Source organism: Setaria viridis, chromosome 3, assembly GCF_005286985.2.
Source record: "Setaria viridis chromosome 3, Setaria_viridis_v4.0, whole genome shotgun sequence".
NCBI classification, from domain to species: Eukaryota; Viridiplantae; Streptophyta; class Magnoliopsida; order Poales; family Poaceae; genus Setaria; species Setaria viridis.
The window spans coordinates 35526659-35550152 of NC_048265.2; the positions used below are offsets into that span (position 1 = coordinate 35526659).

Below are 23494 nucleotides of genomic sequence, written 5' to 3' on the forward strand. Positions count from 1 at the left end.
TCATTGATTCTTGCCCGATTGGCTCATCTTGAACTTCTTCAAGATGCACTGTCTTTCCACTCTTTTCTCCTTTGAGAAACTCTTTCTCTAGGAAAACCCCGTTCCGAGCGACAAACACTTTGCCTTCTGATCGGTTGTAGAAATAATATCCCAAAGTTTCCTTTGGATATCCCACGAAAATGCACTTATCCGACTTGGGTGTGATCTTGTCCGACTGAAGTCGCTTGACAAACACTTCACATCCCCAAATCTTTAGAAAAGACAAACTAGGAACCTTTCCAGTCCATATCTCATATGGTGTCTTAACTACGGATTTAGATGGTACCCTATTAAGTGTGAAAGCTGCTGTTTCTAGAGCGTATCCCCAAAATGACAACGGTAGGTCCGACTGGCTCATCATTGATCGAACCATGTCTAACAAAGTTCGATTACGTCGCTCGGACACACCGTTTCTCTGAGGTGTTCCAGGCGGCGTAAGTTGTGGAACAATTCCGCAACTCTTTAGATGATTGCTAAACTCGTGGCTCAAATACTCGCCTCCACGATCAGATCGTAAGGCCTTAATTTTCTTGCCACGCTGATTTTCAACTTCATTCTGAAATTCCTTGAACTTTTCAAAGGTTTCAGACTTGTGCCTCATCAAGTAGACATAGCCATATCTACTAAAATCATCAGTGAAAGTTATGAAATATTGGAATCCTCCTCTAGCCGTCGTGCTCATTGGTCCGCATACATCACTATGTACGAGTTCCAACAAGTCTACTGCTCTCTCAGGAAATCCTGTGAAAGGCGTCTTGGTCATCTTGCCTAGCAAGCAAGCCTCACATGTCTCGTATGATTAAAAATCAAACGAAGTTAGAAGTCCATCAGAATGGAGCTTCTTCATGCGCTTTTCACTTATATGACCCAAACGACAATGCCACAAGTAGGTAGGACTCAAATCATTAGGCCGAGGCCTTTTAGCACTTACATTACAGACAGGTGAACCATCAAGATTTAAAACAAATAATCCATTCACAATGGGTGCAAAAGCCATAAACATATTATTCTTAGAGATCACACAACCATTGTTTTCACTCGCAAATGAATAACCATCCTTCATCAAACATGAAGGAGACAAAATGTTTCGACTTAAACTAGGAACAAAATAACAATTATTCAACTCCATAATAAATCCTGACGGGAGGTGGAGTTGCATCGTCCCGACGGTCAAAGCAGCAACTCTTGCATTATTGCCCATGCGGAAATCAACTTCTCCTCTTTCCACGCTTCTACTTCTTATCATTCCCTGCATCGAATTGCAAATATGAGCAACCGATCCGGTATCAAATACCCAAGAATTAATAATTGTATCAGCGAGAAATATGTTGTCTATAACATTAACAACAAGCGTACCTGAGGTAGAAGTACTCTTACTTCCGCCATTCTACAAGGAAGCTAGGTACTGCTTGCAGTTTCTCTTCCAGTGACCAAGTTCATGACAGTAAAAGCACTCCTTGTCTGGAGCAGGTCCAGGTCCAGCTTTAACCTTGGGCGGTGGGTTTGGCTTGGACGTTCCAGCCTTGCCCTTCTTCTTCCAAGAATTGCCCTTCTTCTTAAAGCTGGGCTTGTTCTATATCGCCATCACATGGCTGGTACTAGCGCTTTTCTTTATGTCAGCCTCTGCTGTTTTAAGCATGCCACACAGCTCATTCAGACCCTTCTCCGTCCCATGCATATGGTAGTTCGAGATGAAGTTCCCATAGCTAGGAGGAAGAGACGAAAGAATGAAATCAGTGGCCAACTCTTGGCCCAGTGGGAAGCCTAGCTTCTCCAACCGTTGAGTGTAACCAACCATCTTGATTACGTGTGGTCCTACTGCTGCGCCTTCTGCTAGCTTGCTCTCAACAAAGGCCTTAGACACATTGAACCTTTCAGTCCTGGCCTGTGTTTGGAACATGTCTCTAAGTGCCACGATCATATCGTGCGCCTCATGGTTTGTTTCGAACTGCATCTGCAGCTCGGGTTCCATGCAAGCAAGCATAAGGCAGCTTACTTCGAGGTTAGCATCACATGCTTTCTTGTAAGCATTCTTAGCAGCAGCGGGTGCATCCTCAGCAGGTTCTTCTGGTAGTGGGTTGTCTAGAACATCTTCCTTTTTCTCAGCCCTGAGAACAATTCTCAGGTTGCGGATCCAATCCGAGTAGTTTGTTCCATTCAACTTGTCCTTCTCAAGGACCGAACGCAAAGCAAACGATGTGGTGGTGTTGCTAGGTGCCATTTAATCTACAACAAAAGTAATGCAAAATACACTAAGACAAACGTATCCATGATAGAGCAAATTACATTAAACTATTTTAACAGAATCTACTCCCACTAAAATCAATATCGCTCTATTGAAACTTAGTGATTCAGGATCCACAACTAACAAGTCCACTAGTGAGCTTTAGCATCACCGCTAGCAAACGAGGTAGATCGGTAAGCAACTTTTGCTAATCATATCAACATATGACTCCTGTTGTTGGGTGACATCTCTATGTCTCGGCGCCCAACCTTTATGCCCCAAGGTCCTTAACTGTTAAGATAATCTTGTTAAGCAAACCAACCCTTATGCGTGTAAGTGTCCGACACAAACCCGTCTAGTCAAGGAAAACTAGTGGCACCCTAATTTCATAGACCCACCACTAATTGTACAAGACATGGGACGGTGCAAGTTTTAGTTGGGAGGGCATACTAACTTAAACTTTGCGAGGGATCGTTCTACTTCTAACATCACAGCATGCAGAAAGTAAAACATAAACAGAATAGCATTCACACAGTTGTGACACAGTATGGCCCGTTTTTTCATATGGTGATCTCCATCTCCATAGAACCTGTTCACCATGGTGATCTCCATCTCCATGTTCCATGTGCGCCATCCTCCTGGTGATGAGTCCTCCAAGAACTAGAGCATGCTATTACGCCTAATAGCTAGTAAAGAATCTAGTAATGAAGATTACATGGTTGCTTGGATCATCACAGATTGGTACGCAGACCATTAAATACAATAAAGTGACAACACATATGGCTCCTGCCGTGTTGCCGTACGCGCGACACGCAGGTCACGAATGAGTTACACACATGCATCACATACACAATGGGGCCATACTGATCACAAGATACATACATACATCCTGCAAAATAGAGTTAGGCGTCCTAACGTTCCAAACTTGGGAGGCCCGAAACTCCATCTTCCAAGCCGAATTTGGGAAATCTAATTTCGCCGAAAACGGCAAAGCCGTTGAAATTCACGTGTAACTTTTTCTGTAGATCAATTTTCGTATAGAAATCGCCTCGATCCGAGATCGTACCGAAAAGTTACGGCTGATTTACCGAAGCATACGCATACGGCAAAATCCCGACCCCGGCAGTAGATCCCATCTACCATTGCACATCTAATGCGCCTGGCGTATGACCCTGGATCTCGATTCGACCAATCATATTGATCTTCGCTCACTACAACTGGATTTACGTGTATCACTTAACTCCGATGGCGGAAACCGACCGGTAGGAGTATGTCGTTACACTACCATTGCAGCAAGGGCACGAAATCAGGACATAGATCAAACAGAGAACTCGCATATCTCCATATGCACACATCCCGAATCCAAAACTAAGCAGCTACGGCTCTTGATACCACTGTTGGGATACGAGGTAGGCTACAGTAGCGCAAATCAAAATTTCTACCGCGTATAACCAGGAAGAACTGCCGTATAAGGATCACGGGATTACCACTCGACGCACTACTGGTGCGGAAGATGTAGATATGCGTCGATGCAGTGAAGACGATCACGTAGTCGTACATAGTCGATCAACGTAGTCGTACGTAGTCGATCACGTCCAGCAGCTCCTCAGCAGCTCGTCCACGTGCACAGCAAGATCGCCTCCGGTACCGCGGCCCGTCGGCGGCTCGTCGTGGCTCGTCGGCGGCTCGTCGATGGCTCGTCCAAGTGCTGCAGGCGCAACACCTCCAAGATATCCACACGTGCAGGGAGGAAGCGTCGCAAGCCGGATTGCTAGATCCGCGAGTTGCAACAGGCGAGGGCGTGGGAGGCGCGGCAAGTGTGTTCAGCCAAAAGGTGTAAACCCTAGGGCGCCCCCACCCCTCTATTTATAGAGGTTCCTGATGGGCCTCTGGATCCGAGGCCCATTAGTACTCCTAAACCTAATCCAACTCGGATCAGATCCGAATTGGGCTTCCAGCCCCTTAAGTGTGTGACCCTATGGGTTCGGATACGTATAGACATGGCCCGAGTACTCCTACTCGGCCCAATAGTCGGTAGCGGCCTCTAGCAAGACGTGCCAACTCCTATACGCATACGAAGATCATATCAGACGAACCATCACAACATAATATACATGCTATTCCCTTTGCCTCACGATATTTGGTCTAGCTTCAAGCCGACCGCTCTTTCTCGATCCTGTGATTCGGAATCCCTTTGTAGGTTAACTCTTAACCGTACGTAGCATGGCCATGCATTTTCGGATCCGATCACTCGAGGGGCCCAGAGATATCACTCTCAATCAGAGAGGGGCAAATCCCATCTTGATTGACCATGTCTCATAGCATGCTTCTTGACAAACCCGAAAGCTACCTTTATAACTACCCTGTTACGGCGTAGCGTTTGATAGCCCCTAAGTAGGTCGATCCACATCTAGAATACATGCGACAATCTCAGGTCTAAGGACAAAGCGTATATGTTGTTTAAAGAGAGAACTACTTCTCGTGTTGGGTCAGTCCTAGCACATGTCTCCACATGTGTCCACATTATTAGTTCAACATCTCCATGTCCATGACTTGTGAAACATAGTCATCAACTAATACATGTGCTAGTCTAATATTCATGTGTGTCCTCACATGAACTCCGACTAGGGACAACTTTTAGAATAACCATACAAGTAAAGAGTTTCACATACAATTCACATAATTGCAAATCAATTCAAGTAGCCTTTAATGGATATTCAATGAACACAATATACAAATCATGGATACAAATGGAATATCATCATCTCTATGATTGCCTCTAGGGCATACCTCCAACAAATTCTTCACCCAATAATGCACACATATGCTTAATATGTAAACAATGAGATAATCGTTTTTCCAAGCATTTATCTAGTAACTTATACCTGAATATCCCGGTGGTCTATCGATCATGGTAACTAGCTCTCATAAATACAAAATATTTAGCTCCTAACTCGTAAACCAAGAGCAAAAAAAGCAAGGATCGAGATCTTGATTGCATTGTTTTATTATTTTCAAAGGGTTCACTTAGTAAATGATTTGAATTCTGTAGAGTTTATTACTGCATATGGTTTTTCATTAAGGAGGAAAGGTAAATGATTCAATAAAATGACAAGATTATCTTATTAATTAAAATTTCAAGAATCATGAATCTTAAATAGAGATTGTATTATGGGTGCATACTATTTTCCCTAGTTTTCCCACTAGACAAGTGATAATATGAAGGGAAGATGGGTCCAAGAGAAAGTAAGAATGTGCTGGTGTGGAGAGAACTTAAGTTATAGCATGCGTGAGGGTAAACGATGTAAGGAGTGCTCATGAAGCTGCACAGTCAGTTCATGACACCATATGCTTAAGAGAAGTGTTCCAATTGGGCCTGTGGTAGAGCTTCTCCAGATTCTACCCAAGGGTCGTCCCTAAGACAGGCGTTTTATCATCCACATGTCCTACGAATGCTCAGTTGACGTAGAACTGTTTCATCTTGCTCTGATATTGAAGAACATTATTTATAGGCATACTTTTCACCATATTGTCGATGCCCTCTATTTGAACTTTCAAGAACTCATAAAAAAGGATGCTATATATTCGATCGTTCATTTGCTTTTTCTATGACTCTCCCAGCATTCTGGTTGCACACTCATTACAATAATGCAGATCTTTAATTCCTACTATTTGCAGATGGTTGCAGCAAATTGTTTATTACTCATGGTTGCAAACCCATTAAAATGCAGGAAACCAAATAACTTATTTGCTAATTCGATCAAACAAATGCCTAGGAGTAAAGAATTCAAAAGTAGTAAGTCAGAAAATAATATTAAGAGACATGCCCTCGATATATATATATATATATATATTAGATGACCACTGCTATCAGCAAGATTGAGAAATAAGCATATGGTTCAATCAAACCCAATACTGAAGCATCTGATTGTAAGCCACATTAGGCATCACGGAATTGCAACAATCAGTCCATGGTTCCACACAAACGTAACAAATCTAATGAAAATCAAACAAAGGTAGATGGACATGTGGACACAGCATTTCTGCGGTAGCTTCAGCTGGTGGCGCTGAGTTTAGAAATTGAATCTCCTCAGAGGGGCGACCCTGGGCTGGCAATTCCTGCGACACAATTGCATTCATAAAAAAATATTGGTAAGCTAGGAAACAAGAGCGCCGTTCATGCACTTATAAACTCTGGTGAGTAGCACAAATAATACGTACAGGAGAAGCAGCCTCCTTTTTATTAGGTTCCACGTTCCATGAACTCATCTGTAGTCTCTGCGATCTTGTCAGTTACACCATAGCAGCAGTGGAAGAAAACAACTGGTGCGGAGTGTTGAGCATTTTCAGCCTTGGCGACTGAGGCGATTTCTGCTGGGGGATTGTAACCAGTACTGCACGGTTAGTGTTGGGCGTGTGGTAGAACCGTAGAGCTTCTCCCGGAGTCTACCAAAATGGCCCTCAGAGAAGATTTTGACCATCTACATGTCCTACAAACGCTCATTTGATGTAGAATTATTTCATCTTGTTCTGATATCCAAGAAAATTATTTATAGCATACTTTTCGCCATACTGTCGATGCCCTCTATTTCAACTTTCAAGCACTCACTAAACAAGGATGCTATTTGATACTTCATTTGCTTTTTCTATGCCTCTCCCAGGATTCTGATTGCACTCTCTCTAACCAACTGAAGTGAACCCCTTTGTCACTCATGACTGATGTTCCTCTCATGGCCTCGTCATTGCTGCAACCTGTTTGTCTTTATTTACTACTTGCAGGTGAGATAAGGATGCTAGAATATATATGGAACTATGGAACCCTAAAACTATACTGATGGTTGTTAAACAATTCTAATTCAATGCAGTAAACAGTGGCAGGGGGAAAAACGTTGCATCCAACATCCGAATGCAAAGACCTAGCTCTACAAAGAGGCATGCTTATGTAGCATGTGGTACCCATCCATTGATGCCAACATAATATTAAGCACCAGTAAGTTTTGATTTCGAAGGACTTCAAAATGCAGGAAACAGAATAACTTATTTGTTAATCCTAACAAATTGTTTGAGCAAAGAATTCTAAAATAATTCAGAAAATAATATGCCCAGATATGCCTTCAATTTTTATTAGATGACCAGTGATAACAACAAGATTCAGAAATAGGCATATGGTTCAAACAAACCGAATACTGAAACATCTGGTTGTAAAGCCACTTAACGAAGCATATGGTTCAAACCAACCCAATCCTAACAAATTGCAACAAACCAATCCATGGTTCCACACAAACATAACAAGTCTAATGAAAATCAAACAAAGGTATATGGACATGTGGACACGGCACTTCCATGGTCGTCCGTCCAGGAATCTTCATAATCATGATGCTTCACATGCGAAGGGTGAGATCCACTTCATTCTCCTCGTTCTCCACATCAACATTCCCAGAATTTTGTCCCACAGTTGCTTTAGCTGGTGGCGCTGAGTTGAGGAATTCAATCTCCTCAGAGGGGCGACCCTGGTGCTGGCATTTCCTGCGACATAATTGCATTCATAAAAAAATATTGGTAAGCTATATATAGTAAACAAGAGTATTGTTCAGGCACTTATAAACTCGGGTGAGTAGCACACAAATACATACAGGGTAAAGCAGCCTCCTTCATAGGTCCCACGAGCCATGAGCTCATCTCTAGTCTGTGGGATCTTTTCAGTCACACCACAGCAGCAGCGGAAGAAAACAACTGGTGGTGGGTCCTGCTGAGCATTTTCCAGCCTTGGCAACTGAGGCGGCTGCTGCTGGGGGATTGGAACGGCTGCACGGTTAGTGTTTGGTGCAGGCAGCGCCAATAGTTCCCCCTGTGGGTGTGGCTGTGGCTGTGGAGCAACCAGGGCCAGTTCCCGGCAAGTATTTGGTTGCTGCTGTGGTGGTTGCTTTCGAACTGAGGCAGCAGCCTGCCGTGGTGGCCGGAGATGGCGGTGAGCCTTCAGATGACCTCCACGGGCTCTTTTAGATTTGAACGTCCGCGGGCAGTAGTCGCATTCGAACACCTGTATGTAACAAAACAAACACAATTCGTAACATATGCCTTCACTTTATACATATGCATGGAGCTAGATCTAAAAAAATTGTAGCATTCTCACTTTGCAAACTTCGAAATAGACAAAAATAGTATAGGAGCACATTTAATTTCCTAGGTCTGCACAAACAAACAATATAGGTATAAACAAAAACATGCCTTCATGTGGTTGTGGATGTGGGTGGTATGCATATATCCCCTTCACGTTGAACTATAGGTATATATATATACCGTCTTTAAACAGTATAGATGTAAAAGCAATTGGTACTGATACATATATTGACTTCTGCGTGATAATCCTAGAGTAGGGACTCATCCTGGCAGTGATGTAGATCCTAAAAAAGGTTGTATTGTCTAATCCAGATCCTCAATCGAGGTATATCAACACTAGTATCCCACTAGCTTGCTGGATGTGGTACAACATATACGTGTGGAAGACCTATGGAAAACAAAATGTTACAAAGGATTAAAAAAAACTAGGATTATACCTCATCTGAGGGTCCAGCCATAGGATATCGAGCAGGGAAGCAAAGAGTTGAAGTTTGAAGTGATTGTTGCTGTGTTGAGATCTGATTTACTGTCCGGGTTATATAGACTGCCAGATAGAGAAGGATGGTTGGGGGGGGGGGGGGTGTTCTAAATATTATTCAACTACTAATAATCAATATGCGATATCTCTTTTTGATATCCAAGCAGGTTTTTATTGTACTTTATCAAAATGTCATCGCATGCCCATTTTTTATAGAAGTAATTAATTAGTATGCAAAAACATTTAATATTTTAATTCCGAAAGATTCTAGAAATAATATTTTTCGTATAATCTTCCAAACATATGATTTTCTAGATTTGTTCCAGGTGCTGCCTCAGGATCTGCCAGATCATATGAATTCAGAAGAAACAAACTATCAGTCTCATCACCATTGATGATTACTAATAGAAAACCCATGTGAATTACATGGGAAAAAGAAGATTTCGTAATTAATTTATAGGCTATCTTCAAAACATACAGATGCTGGCTTAGAAATTTATCTGCTGATTTAGTTATTGACACAATCAGGGAATAATTTGAACTTCACTTATACCAAAATAATTTGATTACACACATCCATTTAGTTTATTCGTCAGTTAACAAAGAAATTGGCATGTAGTTTGCAATATATAGTTTTGAACGATTTCACAAAAAGATTAAGAGGTCGCTGATAAAAGTTTGCCTAAAAGGTAATTTAGTTTACTTTGGCGGTGCAAGTTTAGAGGGTATTGAATGCTTTCCTGTACCGTAGAAGAACAATTTTTGCAACTAAATTATTGGCAAGATATTATACAACAATATAATACACAGTATTTGGTTGCAATAAATTATGGACGCAATAATATACACTACTTATATATAAAAGTATCAGCTTCAAAATGCGCCTATATTTCAATGCAATATGTTTGGTGGTCGTCCTGCAATTGTTTTCTCCTCAATTCTAATATCATTGGTGATATTCTCTATAATAATAGTCTTTTCCCTTCCTTCAAGTTAGACTATATGGCTTATGTTCAGACCCTAGTTGTAGGAGCAGCGTACAGCAACACTCCTTCAGTACGCGCTGCTAGAGCTGCTAGAGCTGCTAGGCATATCTTCCATACCTGCCACCCGCTAATTAATTCCTACTATCCTATGCCACCATTAACTCGTGCTTCCCACCCCAGTACCCCGGCCCTAAACATCCCAACATAAAAGAAGGGTTATTTCTCCACATCTCTCCGATGGATGCTTGATGATATTGTCCTGGAACAAAGATAAAGTTCCTTATCTCCAATTTAACACATAGATTTGGTCAATTTAGGGCCTGTTTGGATTGAGGGTGTTAAAGTTTAACATCCAAGTTTTAACACATCAGATGTGTTAAAACTTGGGTGTTAAACTTTAACACCCCAAAATCTTTAACACCTCAAGGGGGTGTTAAACTTGTTAAAATGTGGTCCTGCTGCAGTTATTCCCTCGGTACCCCTCCCTCTCTCTCCTCCCGCATCGCCCCCAACCCTGCCGCCAGTTTGTGCCGCACCGCATCGTCCCCTCTCGCCTCCAGCGCCACCCCATCCGCCGCGCAGATCCTCCCCGTCAGCCGCCGCCTTCCGCTCCGCCCTCATCCCATCCGCCGCCCGCAGATCCTCCACGTCAACCACCGCCTTCTGCTTCGCCATCCCTCCATCCGCTGCCCGCAAATCTTCCCCGTCAGTCGCCGCCTTCCCCTTCGCCCTACAGCCATCTCCGGCCGCCACCGCATTCCCCTTCCTCCCCTCTGGCTCCAATCCCCGTCCACAACTCCTCCTCTCCGGCCGTGCAACGACTCCTCCCCACGCCGCTCCAGGTCCATGGATCCACGCCTTATGCAGTCAAGTAGCTTTCCTCCACCGGCTTCCATGGAGGGCCACGGCGACGATGGCCTTCAAGGCTTGTTCTCTCAGGCCGATTGTTCTAGGGTTCCTCACCAGGGTCTCCAAGCTCTAGATCTAAACTATGAGGCCGATGACTTCACCGACATGGAGTCGTACGCGGAGATGCTTCGTGGGGAAGCAACATTCCGTGGCCGCGGAAGCCGTACACTAGGCTTGCGCACGCCGAGCAGTGGAGCAAGAGTTGGAGGCGGCGGTGGAAGAGTCCCTGTCGGCGGCTGCAAGAGTGCCGGTGCAAACAAAGGAGGTGTTGGCGGCAGTAAGAACACCGGCGCAAGCAGAGGAGCTAGCGGCGGCAGCAAGAACACCGGCGCAAACAAAGGCCGTGTAACAAGATCTCTGTTCGTCGGTGAGCGCCTTGACGGTGTTGCCGCCAACGATGGACGAGGTCGCGGAAGAGGTGCCGGTGCTCATGGAAAAGGCCTTGTAGAAGAGTCATCTCATTTTGGTGGAGATGAGTGGTATGATGTTGATGAAGACAAGTCCAATGCACAGAATGTGGAATGCATATTCCCAGGCTCGAAGGTATTTCTGCAACTCATCTTGTTCACTGTGAATGAATGGTTCAATGCTTCATATGCTTATGTACAATGTGAATTGAATTAGTGTGTGTGCAATATAACTGAACTAGATTACTAGATTGAACTAGATTACTATGCTTATGTACAATGTGAATTGAATTACTATATGTGTTGAATTTGTGTGTGATTGGATTGTATATTTGTGCTATGAACTAGATTAAAACTGACAAGGCACAATGGACTGAACCAAATACCCATGTCTTGTATGAATTATGGGTTGAGCAAATTAGAGCCGGCAATTGCCACAAAGGAACCATGTCAGGAAGGGGTTTCAAGTTAGTTGTTGACAAATTCTCTAAGGTCACTGGTTTGAAACTTGACAAGATGCAGTTGAGAAACAGAATTAATCAAGTGAAAATTCTCTATGGGTTCTGGAGAATACTTCAAAAACAAAGTGGCCTAGGAAGGAAATCAGATGGCACTGTAGCAGCACCTGATTGGTGGTGGAAACAGAACACAAAGGTGAGGGGTAGTCTGTACAGTATCATGCAGTCCCTTTTTTCGAATTGTTGTATAACCTGAAAATGTATTTGCAGGGAAAGTTTAGGGAGTGCAAAAAATTGCACCATGGTGCTCCTACATATATGGATCATCTAGATGAAATGTTTCATGACATTGTAGTGGATGGGTCTACTTCTTTCTTGGTTGGAATTGATGGTGAAGAAGGGGACCAAGAGCAGGAAGTAGATGATGAAGATGGGCAGAGGAAGATGTTCAAGGTCCTAATGGATTTTTCAATGATTTTGAGGATTGCCTAGTCAGCAATAACAGCAAGAAGAGAGGCAGTAGCACAAGCATACAGTCCACTGGAACAAATCCTTTGACAAAAGCCCAATCATGTTAGCCATGAACAACTTGATTGACAAACTGAGTGCCTCTAAGGATAGTAATGACCATCTTTTCAAGAATGTGGGTGCCAGTTTTGCAGCCAGAATCAATGAAAAAAGAATAAAGCTAACACCTATGCAAGAGATGGCTCAGTCTGTAAAGAAGGCATAGCAATTCGCTTTAGAATGTGGAGTTTTATGGTAGCAAGCACTTGTTTAAAGATCCATATGAGAGGGAATTTTTTTGTAACATTCCAACTCCTGAAGGAAGGTTGCTTCACTTGAGAAGATTTTGCAAGGAGAACAACATTGTCGAGTTTGCAGCACCTACTGACCCCAAGTAGAACTAGAGGTTGTCTCTTTAGTATGCATTGTGGCTGTCTCTTTAGTATACTAGAGGCTGTCTCCTAGCTATATGAACAATTTCTATGCATGAACTATTTGTGTTACGGTTGTGGCTGTTATGACTTGTGGCTGTTATGGCTGTTTCAATACTTGTGGCTGTTATGGCTGTTTCAATACTTGTGGTTGTTATGGCTGTTTCAATACTTGGTTCCTGACATTTTGAAGTGATTGTGTTATAGGATAATGATTCTGATGGAAGTGATTCTGATGAGGACTTGTAAAAGGAGTTACAAATATTCATCGAGATGAGGCAGCATCGTCGTAAAAGGACTAGAGACATCTTACAGGCTGCAATCATGGTTGGTACGTACTATGAAAAACACATGGACAAAACACCGAGGGTACCCACTGTACCTGGCATAGATTGGGTTCACGAAACATTGAGTAATAGAACCTCATGCTATAACATGTTTAGGATGTCAAACCTATTGTTTCATCAGTTACGTGACTTGTTGGTAGACACATATGGTCTGAGCCCAACTAGAGGAATGTCAACTATGGAAGCTTTAGGTATGTTTCTTTGGATCATTGGTGCACCCCAGTCACTTCGACAAGTCGAGGATCGGTTTGTCAAGTCCTTAAAGACTATCAGCCGTACTTTTGATAGTGTTTTATGTAGTATGCTCAAACTAGCAGTAGATATCATTAAACCAAAGGATCCATAATTCAAGACCGTCCACCAAAGATTGAGGAATCCACGATTTGCTCCATACTTTGACAATTGTATAGGAGCTATAAATGGGATGCATGTTCCAGTTGCGGTGCCAAATGATAAGGTAGTCCAGCACACAGGAAAGCATGGGTATCCGTCACAGAATGTGTTGGCTATTTGTGACTTCGATATGAGGTTCACATTTGTAGTCAGTGGATGGCCAGGCTCGGTTCATGATATGAGAGTCTTCAGTGATGCCTTAACCAAATATGAGGATAGGTTTCCCCATCCTCCTGCAGGTACACCTCTTTGTATACTTGTAATGTCTTATTTTATACAAGTTTGGTGTCAATTTTGTTAACATCATGAATTTATCTTCTGTTTTAGAAAAATTTTACCTAGTTGACTCGGGATATCCTAACCGTACTGGTAACCTCGCACCATACAAGGGTACAAAGTATCATCTTCCAGAGTTTAGAAGTGGCATTGGTATGAAAGAGATATTTAATTACGCGCATTCATCCCTTAGGAATGTTATTGAGAGGTCCTTTGGAGTGTTGAAGATGAAGTGGAGGATTTTATTGGGTATACCTAGTTTTCCAATGCATAAACAAAGCAAAATAATAGTAGCATGCATGGCGCTACACAATTTCATTCGAGAGAATGATATGACCGATACGGCCTTTAGTATGTGCGATAGGGATGAAAATTTTGTTCCCATGAATGAAGAATCAAACTGTGAAGGACAAGCAACGAATACCGAAGGAGGGGAAGAAGACTGTAATATGAATGCATTTTGTGATGAATTAGCTAGTAGGTTGTACAATAAATCGTAGATTATTTGTATTGTTGTGTTGTAATGACAAGGCACATTGTTTCTGCAATATCTATGTTGTACCGTGTGTTTTGGACAATGCGAATAATTTTTGCCATTTTTCTTCTTTACTTCTTTCATTTGGCCGAATGAGGAAAAAAAAACCAATGTGCAGCAGCAACGGGAAGAAGCGGGAAGTAGCAGCGTCAAATACTTGGCGCAAAAAAAACTGACAATAGGTGGAAGGACAGGGGTATTTGGCTGCAATTAATAGGAGTAAATGAGGGGCAATAGTGGTAATTCCATCCTTTGGTATTAAACTTTAACAGTACATCCAAACACCCCAATGTGTTAAAGTTTAACACCCTATTTAGAGGTGTTAAAATTTTAACACCTTGTTAAACTTTAACATCCTCAATCCAAACAGCCCTTAATCTTCTAACAATGAAATATTACTCGTTCCTTCCACAAATATAGGGACTTTTGGGTTTTATAAACTTTCCACAAATGTAAGGACTGTTGGCCTGATTCACCAAGATAGGTAAAATTTAATGATGTCATTTATGGCATCGGATGCCTGAATGGACATGATTTAATTGCATTACTATAATCTGAATGCTCGATTGAGGGGTATATGCGTATTCTCTCGCGCGCGCGCTTAAATTCTAAAAATTCAAGAAGTCCTTATTATTATATTTGTGGACGGAGGATGTATGCTCAGATCAGTATGTGGTTGGTGAACTAGAAGCTCTGTGCTACCGACCAGTATATCTGCAGGTGAGGATTGCACATGGTGTTAATGCCGGGTTTATAGCAAACAGCTCCACGATTGCTGAACCTTTTTCCCATATCCTGGTGAGTTCGACGTAGGTCATGCTAATGGTTCCTTACTACGAGACTACCAAAACCAGGAAGGGCCTCGCTGATGTTTGAAATGACTTCTACACGAAACTAACCAGGGGCTGTATATGAAAGAATTCGATATCAATGTTAATCTGAGTACAGTTTTTGGATTGCAATTGAAAATTATATCTTGCTGCAATATGGTTTCGTTTATTTGTGCATCAGTTTTCTTAACAACTTTATTGACACAGCTAAAATTTATTATTTTTCTAAATTCAGAGTTCAACAACAGCTGGTCATGCTAATGCAGCTAATGGAACCACTGGATATATACTTCATCCCTTGAACCATTTTAGATCACTAAAGTATATAACTTAGGGGGTGTTTGGATCCTAGAGCTAAAGTTTAGTCCGTGTCACATCGGATATTCGGATGCTAATTAGGAGGACTAAACATGAGCTAATTACAAAACTAATTGTAGAACCCCTAGGCTAAATCGCGAGCGAATCTATTAAGCCTAATTAATCCATCATTAGTGAATGTTTACTGTAACACCATATTGTCAAATCATGGACTAATTAGGCTTAATGGATTCGTCTCGCAATTTAGCCTAGGGGTTGTGAAATTGGTTTTGTAATTAGCCTATGTTTAATACTCCTAATTAGTATCCAAACATTCGATGTGACAGGGGCTAAAGTTTAACCCGGGGATTCAAACACCCCCCTAAGCTTCTACAACCTGCATGCTAGCAAAATTCTGTATTAGCTTGCTTGCCCCTCCAAGAAACAGTTTCTGCAAAAGCTCTCCTCCTTTTTGGTTCATTACGAATGCTGAATGCAGTGTAATTTTCTTGACATTCAACTACATCATGATCAATATAACTTAGAAGTTTATATGATATCGAGGCCCATTGGCCCAATGGATCGTAAGGGGAAAACACCAAGAGGATAAGAGCACGTTAACGAGCATTGCATAATAGATGTGACATGAGATTAATAATAGAATAGCAGTATGACCACAAGGGAGCACTTGTAGCAATCTGAGAATGAAATTTATGTACATGCATCTTTATCAGGGCATAAAATACTTTGTAATGCTCCACTAGTATATGGAACCCCATAAGGATGGAGTAATGGCATAATGTACAGCTGTGAGCATATCAAGGGCATTTTCGAATTTCAACTTCCTCCTGCCATCACCGATCTATCTTTATATCTAGCATTTTGCATTGCTTTTGGTTCTTTGGAACGGTTTGACATCTCGTATGTCACTGAGACAGGTAACCAAAAAGATGAGCCGCTCGATGTCTATGCTGAAGCCTGAGTGCTTTACAGTGCCATGCCTGCGGATATCCAAATACCATTCCAAATGATCACGTTGAAGCCTTAATTCATCAATCCTGCAGTTAAGATGGGTGTGACTATGAGATTGATCTTAGTTTATGCCACAATTAAGAATGAAACAAATACTTCCCCTTTCTGTATATCAATTCCTCATTTTTCAAAAAGATTTGGTAGATTTCATCCAAATGAGTTTGTGAATTTCTTTTAGTAGACATAAGATAACACGGCACATGGCAAGGTTAATATGTTCAAGTAAACTTTTTGAATCTTGAAAAACCAAACAATACGAAATAATTAAATTTAACTTATTAACAATCTTATTTGCCATTACGCTTATCATGTACAATAGAAACTAATAAAGAAGCTGCAGAAAAAGCCTGGAAAATTTTAAGAAAACTTTATTTATTGTACAATAGAAACTAATAAAGAAGCTGCAGAACAATCTTGTTATTTTCATGTCACAATTACCCATCAGTAATTTTTCATCCATGGACAATTGTTCAGGCATAGTACCTGGCTGTGAAGTTATCCATCCTTTCCTCCTTTTGAGTTCCGTAAGCTATAGTACCAACCTGAAAAGGTAGCCAAACAGTACTTATCAATTGATGTGAAAACTTGATGCCAGAATAAAATGAACTGCTAAGTCCTTTTGTTTTTGTTATCTTGGAACTGTTTTGCTCACCTTTGGCACAACTATATCAAATGCAGATACTTTCGTCCCATCCTCCATGAGCCGTGCATAAAAAGGTTTCAGTTCCTTGGGATACTCATATATGATCACTGGCTTCTTGTAGTGATCATCAACTAGATAACTGCCAGTGTTTTTGCCGTGAAATGCAAATCTACTAAAACATATAGAAAACCACACAAATTTCACCGAAAAGAAACTATATATGCTATTACCTCATATGTTCATGTGAAAGTGGCGTGCCCAACTCTACTTTGGCTTTAAATGATTTTTCTCTGACCTGATGATAATTAGTAACATCTCTTGTCATATTTGCATGAGTACATGACAGTAAAGAATGACACTGTAACAGTAGTCCGTAGGTATAGCTTCAGTACAGGAAATACCTGAAGAAGGGTATTCACAGCTGCGTTGTAGGTAATCCTTTCCCAGGGGCTGGACACTGCAGGCTCGATATGGGAAAAGTATCCATTGTTTTCCCCATTCGACAGAAACTTGAGTTCATCTGAACAATTCTTAGACACTGTGCTTAGAAGCCACATCAGGCAATCCTCGGCGCAGGAGATTGCATCCTGAAACGAAAGGTAGCATCAAGTTGTGAAAAATATTGTCGTGTTTGAACGTGAAATCCGATCCATACCTCAAGTTCCGCGAAGGCGAGCTCTGCATCGATGGTCCACCTCTCGGCCAGGTGCTTGTGACGCTCCAAGCTTTCAGCCTGGAACACCGGGCTGAACGTGTAGACGCTGCTTAGCGCGCAAGCATAGGTCTCAAGATGGAGTGTATGATCAGGTGAAAGATACACTGGATGCTAAAAGAAGTCATCGGAGAAGTCTGCATTTCCTTGCTGTTCTAATTGTCGAGCAAGCTCATTCGCCCTCTGAAGGTCCAGTTTCGCAGCTTCCAGAGCTTCCTTGTTGCTCTCGCTTCGATTCAGCGCTTCGATTTGCTTCGTTTTCGCCTTGATGGAAGCTCTAACAACTTCAGGTGTGATGGCCCTGTTATCGGATTTACTCTCAAGCCGCATTACGCGGAACATTTTGCTGCGGTCTCCTGCAACGGTGGTGGCAATTATAATGGGCGTATTCACATGGAAGAACCCATTTGTCTGGAAGAACGCATGCGCAGCATGGAGCATTTCACTTCGTACACGAGCAACCGAAGCCATCTGCAGGAACAACATGAAATTAAAGTACCAATACTAAGATTGTTTTCAGAAATAGTAACCACTTCGATGCAGTGTGATTATTGAAAAAAATTGAATGTCAGTTTTAGTCTCATATCAAAAGGAAACACAGTCAAGTCTAGCACATACCGCCGTTGTTCGAGTAGCGAGCTGTGGATAGTCCTTGACAAGTTCAGGAGGAGGCAACTCCACATTTGACGGAGGATACTTGTCGATATCGACAGTTCCTACGTGCAGCACTTTGTCCACTCTGAGCTCCACAACATGCTGCTGGCTTCTCCCTTCCACAAGTTCTATCTTGCCTTCGACCAACACACAAGCTCCGATCGCAGTAACTTGTTTAAGAGGACACAGAGAAGAATCCACTACTATCTGGATAAAAAAAGAAGCATCAAATTAATCTCCAACGTTTTGCTGTAACCATTTACTAATCGGACCTGACGAATCTGTAAATGATTATAAAGACAAAGATTATCGGATCGATCTCAAGAACCTGGAGATCGGCCACGCAGGACCCGTCGTTGATGCGCATAAGCGCTGTCCCGGTAGCCAGCTTGAAGGAGACAGAAGAGGCCCTGTCGACGTCGGCGGCGCCTCCGATCAGCCTGGCGAAGCTGCGGATGAGCGGCACTCTTGCCATGAGCACCTCCGTGCACGTCAGGCCTGTGGTGGTCTCCGTCGCCGGCATCCTCGCCGGCGACACGGGGCCAGCGAGCTTCGCCTTGACGGTGTTGGAGGACTTCACCCAGCCACCGACAACGGCGCGCTTGCCAGCCAGTCCACGGCCACCGTCGGGGCGGCCGACGACGGAGCGGAGGCTGGCTCGCCTGGAGTACTTCAAGGACTGGACTGCCGAGCCGTCGTTGCTGCTCGTCGTGGCTTCTTCAGAGGAAGAGAAAGGAGCCGAGGAGGGTGGTGAGGACGCCATTGGTGAACTGAACAGCGAATGGTTAGCGGTTGCTTAGTTGGATGGGGATTGGGGATCGGAAGACGGGGACAAGGCGCTGGGATAAATATGAGAGGAGGGAGACGTCAGACATGGCGGGAGAGGCAAGGATGCTTTGCTTCTTATAGAGGTTTTGGGGGAAACGGCGGGAGAAGAGGTTTTGCTTCTCCGAGGCAAGGGTTGCTTGTAGTAGGGGTCTCAGCTATTCTTTGTTCCTGGGCGAAAGAATAAGCAGTACTTCTTATTTCTTTTGTAGACGAACAAGAGTTACTTACATAATTATTCGGTAGTATTTATTATGTTGAGACATTGCTTGTGGTGAGTTGAAGAACTACAAGAGATTTTTATATGTTTGTATAAACAAAAGTTGATATTGGTAATTCAGAAAATATTCTAAAGCTTTATCCCTCTATTCCAAAATGTAGGTAGTATATACTACTAGATTTGTAACTATTGCCGAGAGTTACAATTAAATGGCCGATGGGAACTTCATTCCAATTATTTTTCTCTCTCCAATGGGTGAGGGTGTTCTAGTATCAAAGCAGTATTTCCTGAGAGTAAAAAATGAATTCCGTACTAACTATTGCCGACCAACAATTCCCGACGATGTGGACAAAACAACTGAATCCCCGTCAGCCACTTACTGATCACTCTCCGCGTATGTTATAAATCTTGTTGTGAGTTTTAGTTTTGTTCTAAGTCAAACATCACCAACTTCGATCAAGGCTATATAAAAAAACTGTTAGTTTCATTAAATAATTCACTACAAAATATCTCTTGAGAAATGTTAATATAACTTTTTAATACACATAGTCAAAATTAGAAAAATTAACTTAGAAAAAAACTAAAAGAATTATATTTCAGAATGGATGAAGTATTAGACATGATTATTGGAGTTTTTAACAAGTAGTGTTTCCTCATGAATTTAAAGTTGAAGAATTATTTAATGTTATTTTTGAAGCGATGAATTATTTAATGTTGAAATATGTCAAAGATGAACTTATATCAACGTGCTAGCTGACATTCTCTGCTCTTTTTCTATGTTACCTAAAAGTGGAAATCTAGAATCTACATGCCATCTCAAATTTGTATCCGAGATGTAACCATTTAGCTAGAGCGCATAATGATCCAGCATAGCATGCACCTTTTTTCCCTCTTCTTTTTTTAAATGGCAGCTTTATTGATGTCAAGATGATACAATGAACTTCAAACACTCACGGCCTCTGCATAGGCTGCATACATCCTTAACTAGAAAAAAAAAGAATCATACATGCTAATGACCATCAACCGAAGACTAGAAGTGTAAAGGTACGGACGGACTGATATGATCGAATAGCAATCTGGTTATTTTTTCGGATCTCCGAACAATTTTTCGATTATCATGATACTTTTATACTTTTAGTGATATCATATTCGAATACAAGATGCTCGATATCTATGAGAGGCATTTATTTGGATATATCTGAATGCATATATGGGAGATAATGGATATCTGGCATTTATTCAGATATATCTGTATGCATATCCGTATTAACATCCGTTTATAATATTTAAATATTTGTATCATTTATTATTTAATGATTATAATACCTGGACCATATATATTTGTTATTAGTATTACCTAAGTTAATTTCAAATATAAGCCGTGGCCCACGCCAGAATGCTAATCACAGCATCCAGTGCTCGACGAACATACAACGGCTGCCCCTTGGTCTCATTTACAGCACTCAGTGGGAAACTGGGAACCGCTGCTTGTTGTCTTTGCGAGGTGGGACTAAAAATGTCCTGCCCTGCTGTTGGCTGCTCAGTGCTGTACTGCTGTGGCAGTGCAGGGCCGGGAGCTCATGGATGCGGCCCATTATCCAACGTTGTCCTAGGTGTTGTTCATGGTTTAGATCCCTTTTTCATTTTTTTTCTTTTACGTGTTCATTTTTCTTTGCAGCTCTAATAATATTTTCCCACATATTTGTTAATTCGAAAATATTATTCCCTAAATAATGGTTCTAGGGTAAATCTTAAAATATTTCACATAATTACATTGCATGTGCGACTCTATAGCATAGTGAGTAAGACAGTAACCATGGTTTATATTTGGCTACTCTACTAGTTTATGTATGTGATAAGCTAGAATATCATGTATTCCAGTTATGCCCAAGAGACATTGGCTGATTTGCCAAGGGGATTAACAGTAGATGATAGTTTAACTATCATTTATTATTAATTTGCTTCTTACTAGAACTCACCTTCCATACGCTCCCTTTTGTCCCGGTTTAAAGTTGACCCGAGACAAAAGAGGGCGCACCATAGTAGGCTGAAATGGGGTGGAGCTTTTGTCCTGGTTGGTATTTCCAACCGGAACTAAAGCCCTCCCTTTAATCCTGATTGTAACGGCTAGTTCCCAGCCACCGACGGCGTCCCCCTTTTATTCCGGTTGGAGGCGTTTACTCCTAATTGGTAATTCCAACCGGGACAAAAGGGTTGCGCTTTTATCCTGGTTGGTGGTTCCAACTGGGAGTAAACTTCAACAGGGACAAAAGGTGTTCCTTTTTGTCCCGGTTGGAATTTTAAACAGGTATAAAAACTCATCCCCCATTAAATCCCAAGACACAAGTCTTTCTTCCTCCTCCAGCTCGAGCCAGTCCAGTCCACAGAGGCAGAGAGCTTCACCTCCTCTCGATGGCGCCGAAGCAAGCCTAGGGGAGGTGCTGCTCCAATTTTTTTCCTCATTTCCATGGAGATTTCACTTATCCAAAGTGTTGTGAAGGTTAGCTACTTCATTCTTCGTTCATTTATTGTTGTTATGCTTTGTTTTATACTTTAGAGAGGGAGAAAAATGAGTTTGCTTGTTAGAAAGAGGGGGAATGAAGAGGATTTGTATTTATACATGTTTTTGAGCTAGAATGTGATGGATAGTTTGCTTGTTATATACGATTCGTATTAGTTAAAACAACTGGATGTGTAGAATGGAGATGGATAGTTTATTTGCTAGAATGTGACATAGAAAATAGAGAGGATTTTGAGCTAGAATGTGAGCGAGAATGGAGAGTAAATATGAGGTAGAATGGAGAGAATTTTAATATTAATTATGAGGAAAAAATAAGTATGTCATATGTGTCATATATAGTATGTATCCTTATAGTGGTTTAAGAATGATGCTTCCTTCATCTAGATGGTTTATCTTGTCAAATTCAATATGATTTTTCAAATCCATACTTCTTGAACTTGCATACCATGTTCATCTCGGCGAGCATGTTCTCCATCGAGCAGCAACGGACGTCAAGGAGGAGCTCCGATTCTACAAGGAAGAGCGGCAACGGACATCGTGGAAGACCGTGTCCCCTTCCTCGTAGAATTGGAGCTCTTCCATGGCGAAGTACGGCAGCGCCCAGTGGAGAAATGCTCGCTGAGATGATCATGGTCTGCAAGTTCAACAAGTTCTGTAGTGCTAAGGTATGAATTTTTGTACATAGAGATGGCTTCTGCTGCTGGAGGTAGTGGGGATGGTGAGGGCGATCGTTGTTCCTCTCGTGGCAAGGAGAAAACCATAGTTGGCCCTCATGAGAAGCTGAAGAAAATGAGCACGTGGGAGAAAGCAATGCTTCGTTATTTGCAAAGATATCATGAATATGCTATTGCAGCGGGTCAAGAACCTCCTTTTGGTGATCGTTATGCTACACCGCCAGTCCTGGGTGTTTCACATCCACCTAGTACTACCGTTGCAGGAGGCACAAATAAACCACAGGATGAGGCTGGGTCAGTGGAACCTTCATCTTCACTGCCCAAGGATGCTTAAAGTCCCCCTAAATAGTACTCAGTGGATGGTTTGTCGTAGTATATCATGTTGTTTGATCTGAAATTTAAATATGTGTATTTCTATCTATATCTAAACTTTCAGCATCATTTGCACTACAAAGTTTGCCATGCTTTCAATCGTGAATAGCATGTAGATAAGTTGTAAAGCGTTTCAAATAACCATCAATAGGCAAGTAAAGATGAATTTTGATGCAAAATGGAAATGACACACTTATTCGCAACAAGAGAACCTAATATTTGTAATCATTGAAGGATAAAGAAACAATATATTTCATGTAATCCATTTTCATGTGTAATACAATGCAGATGGACTGGCAATGGATGTATAATGCGAACAGATGGAGCAAGGAGTTTTTTGATGGCTTGCATTATTTTCTCGAAGTGGCCAAAGTGAACAAGCCAGAGAACGGGTTCATATGTTGTCTATGCTTCCAATACAGTAATAAGAAGGACTATTCATAGGCTTCCTAGGGACTATTCATAGCCACTTGTTTAGATATGGTTTCATGCCTAACTAATTGGTTTGGACCAAGCACGGCGAAAGAGGGGTTGTAATGGAAGACAACGAAGAGGAGGAGGATGATGACAACATTCCGAACTGGGCTGCTAGCCAAGCTTTTGT

General features: G+C 41.9%; 2 protein-coding genes across 2 annotated transcripts; both read right to left on the minus strand.

Moving 5' to 3' along the window:
- Positions 1-15864: 15864 nt before the first annotated feature.
- On the minus strand, positions 15865-19322 carry LOC117850172 (asparagine--tRNA ligase, cytoplasmic 2). Its single transcript, XM_034731979.2, has 8 exons — positions 18607-19322; positions 18243-18485; positions 17568-18095; positions 17314-17499; positions 17143-17207; positions 16922-17051; positions 16753-16811; positions 15865-16295 (listed from the first exon to the last, which is right to left on the minus strand). Exons 1-3 carry the CDS (start codon positions 19039-19041, stop codon positions 17739-17741), a joined length of 1035 nt encoding a protein of 344 aa, XP_034587870.1. The 5' UTR covers positions 19042-19322; the 3' UTR covers positions 15865-16295; positions 16753-16811; positions 16922-17051; positions 17143-17207; positions 17314-17499; positions 17568-17738.
- Positions 16740-17469, minus strand: LOC117848068 (uncharacterized). The gene is made up of 4 exons (XM_072292418.1): positions 17314-17469; positions 17143-17207; positions 16922-17051; positions 16740-16811 (listed from the first exon to the last, which is right to left on the minus strand). Exons 1-4 carry the CDS (start codon positions 17467-17469, stop codon positions 16740-16742), a joined length of 423 nt encoding a protein of 140 aa, XP_072148519.1.
- Positions 19323-23494: the final 4172 nt, after the last annotated feature.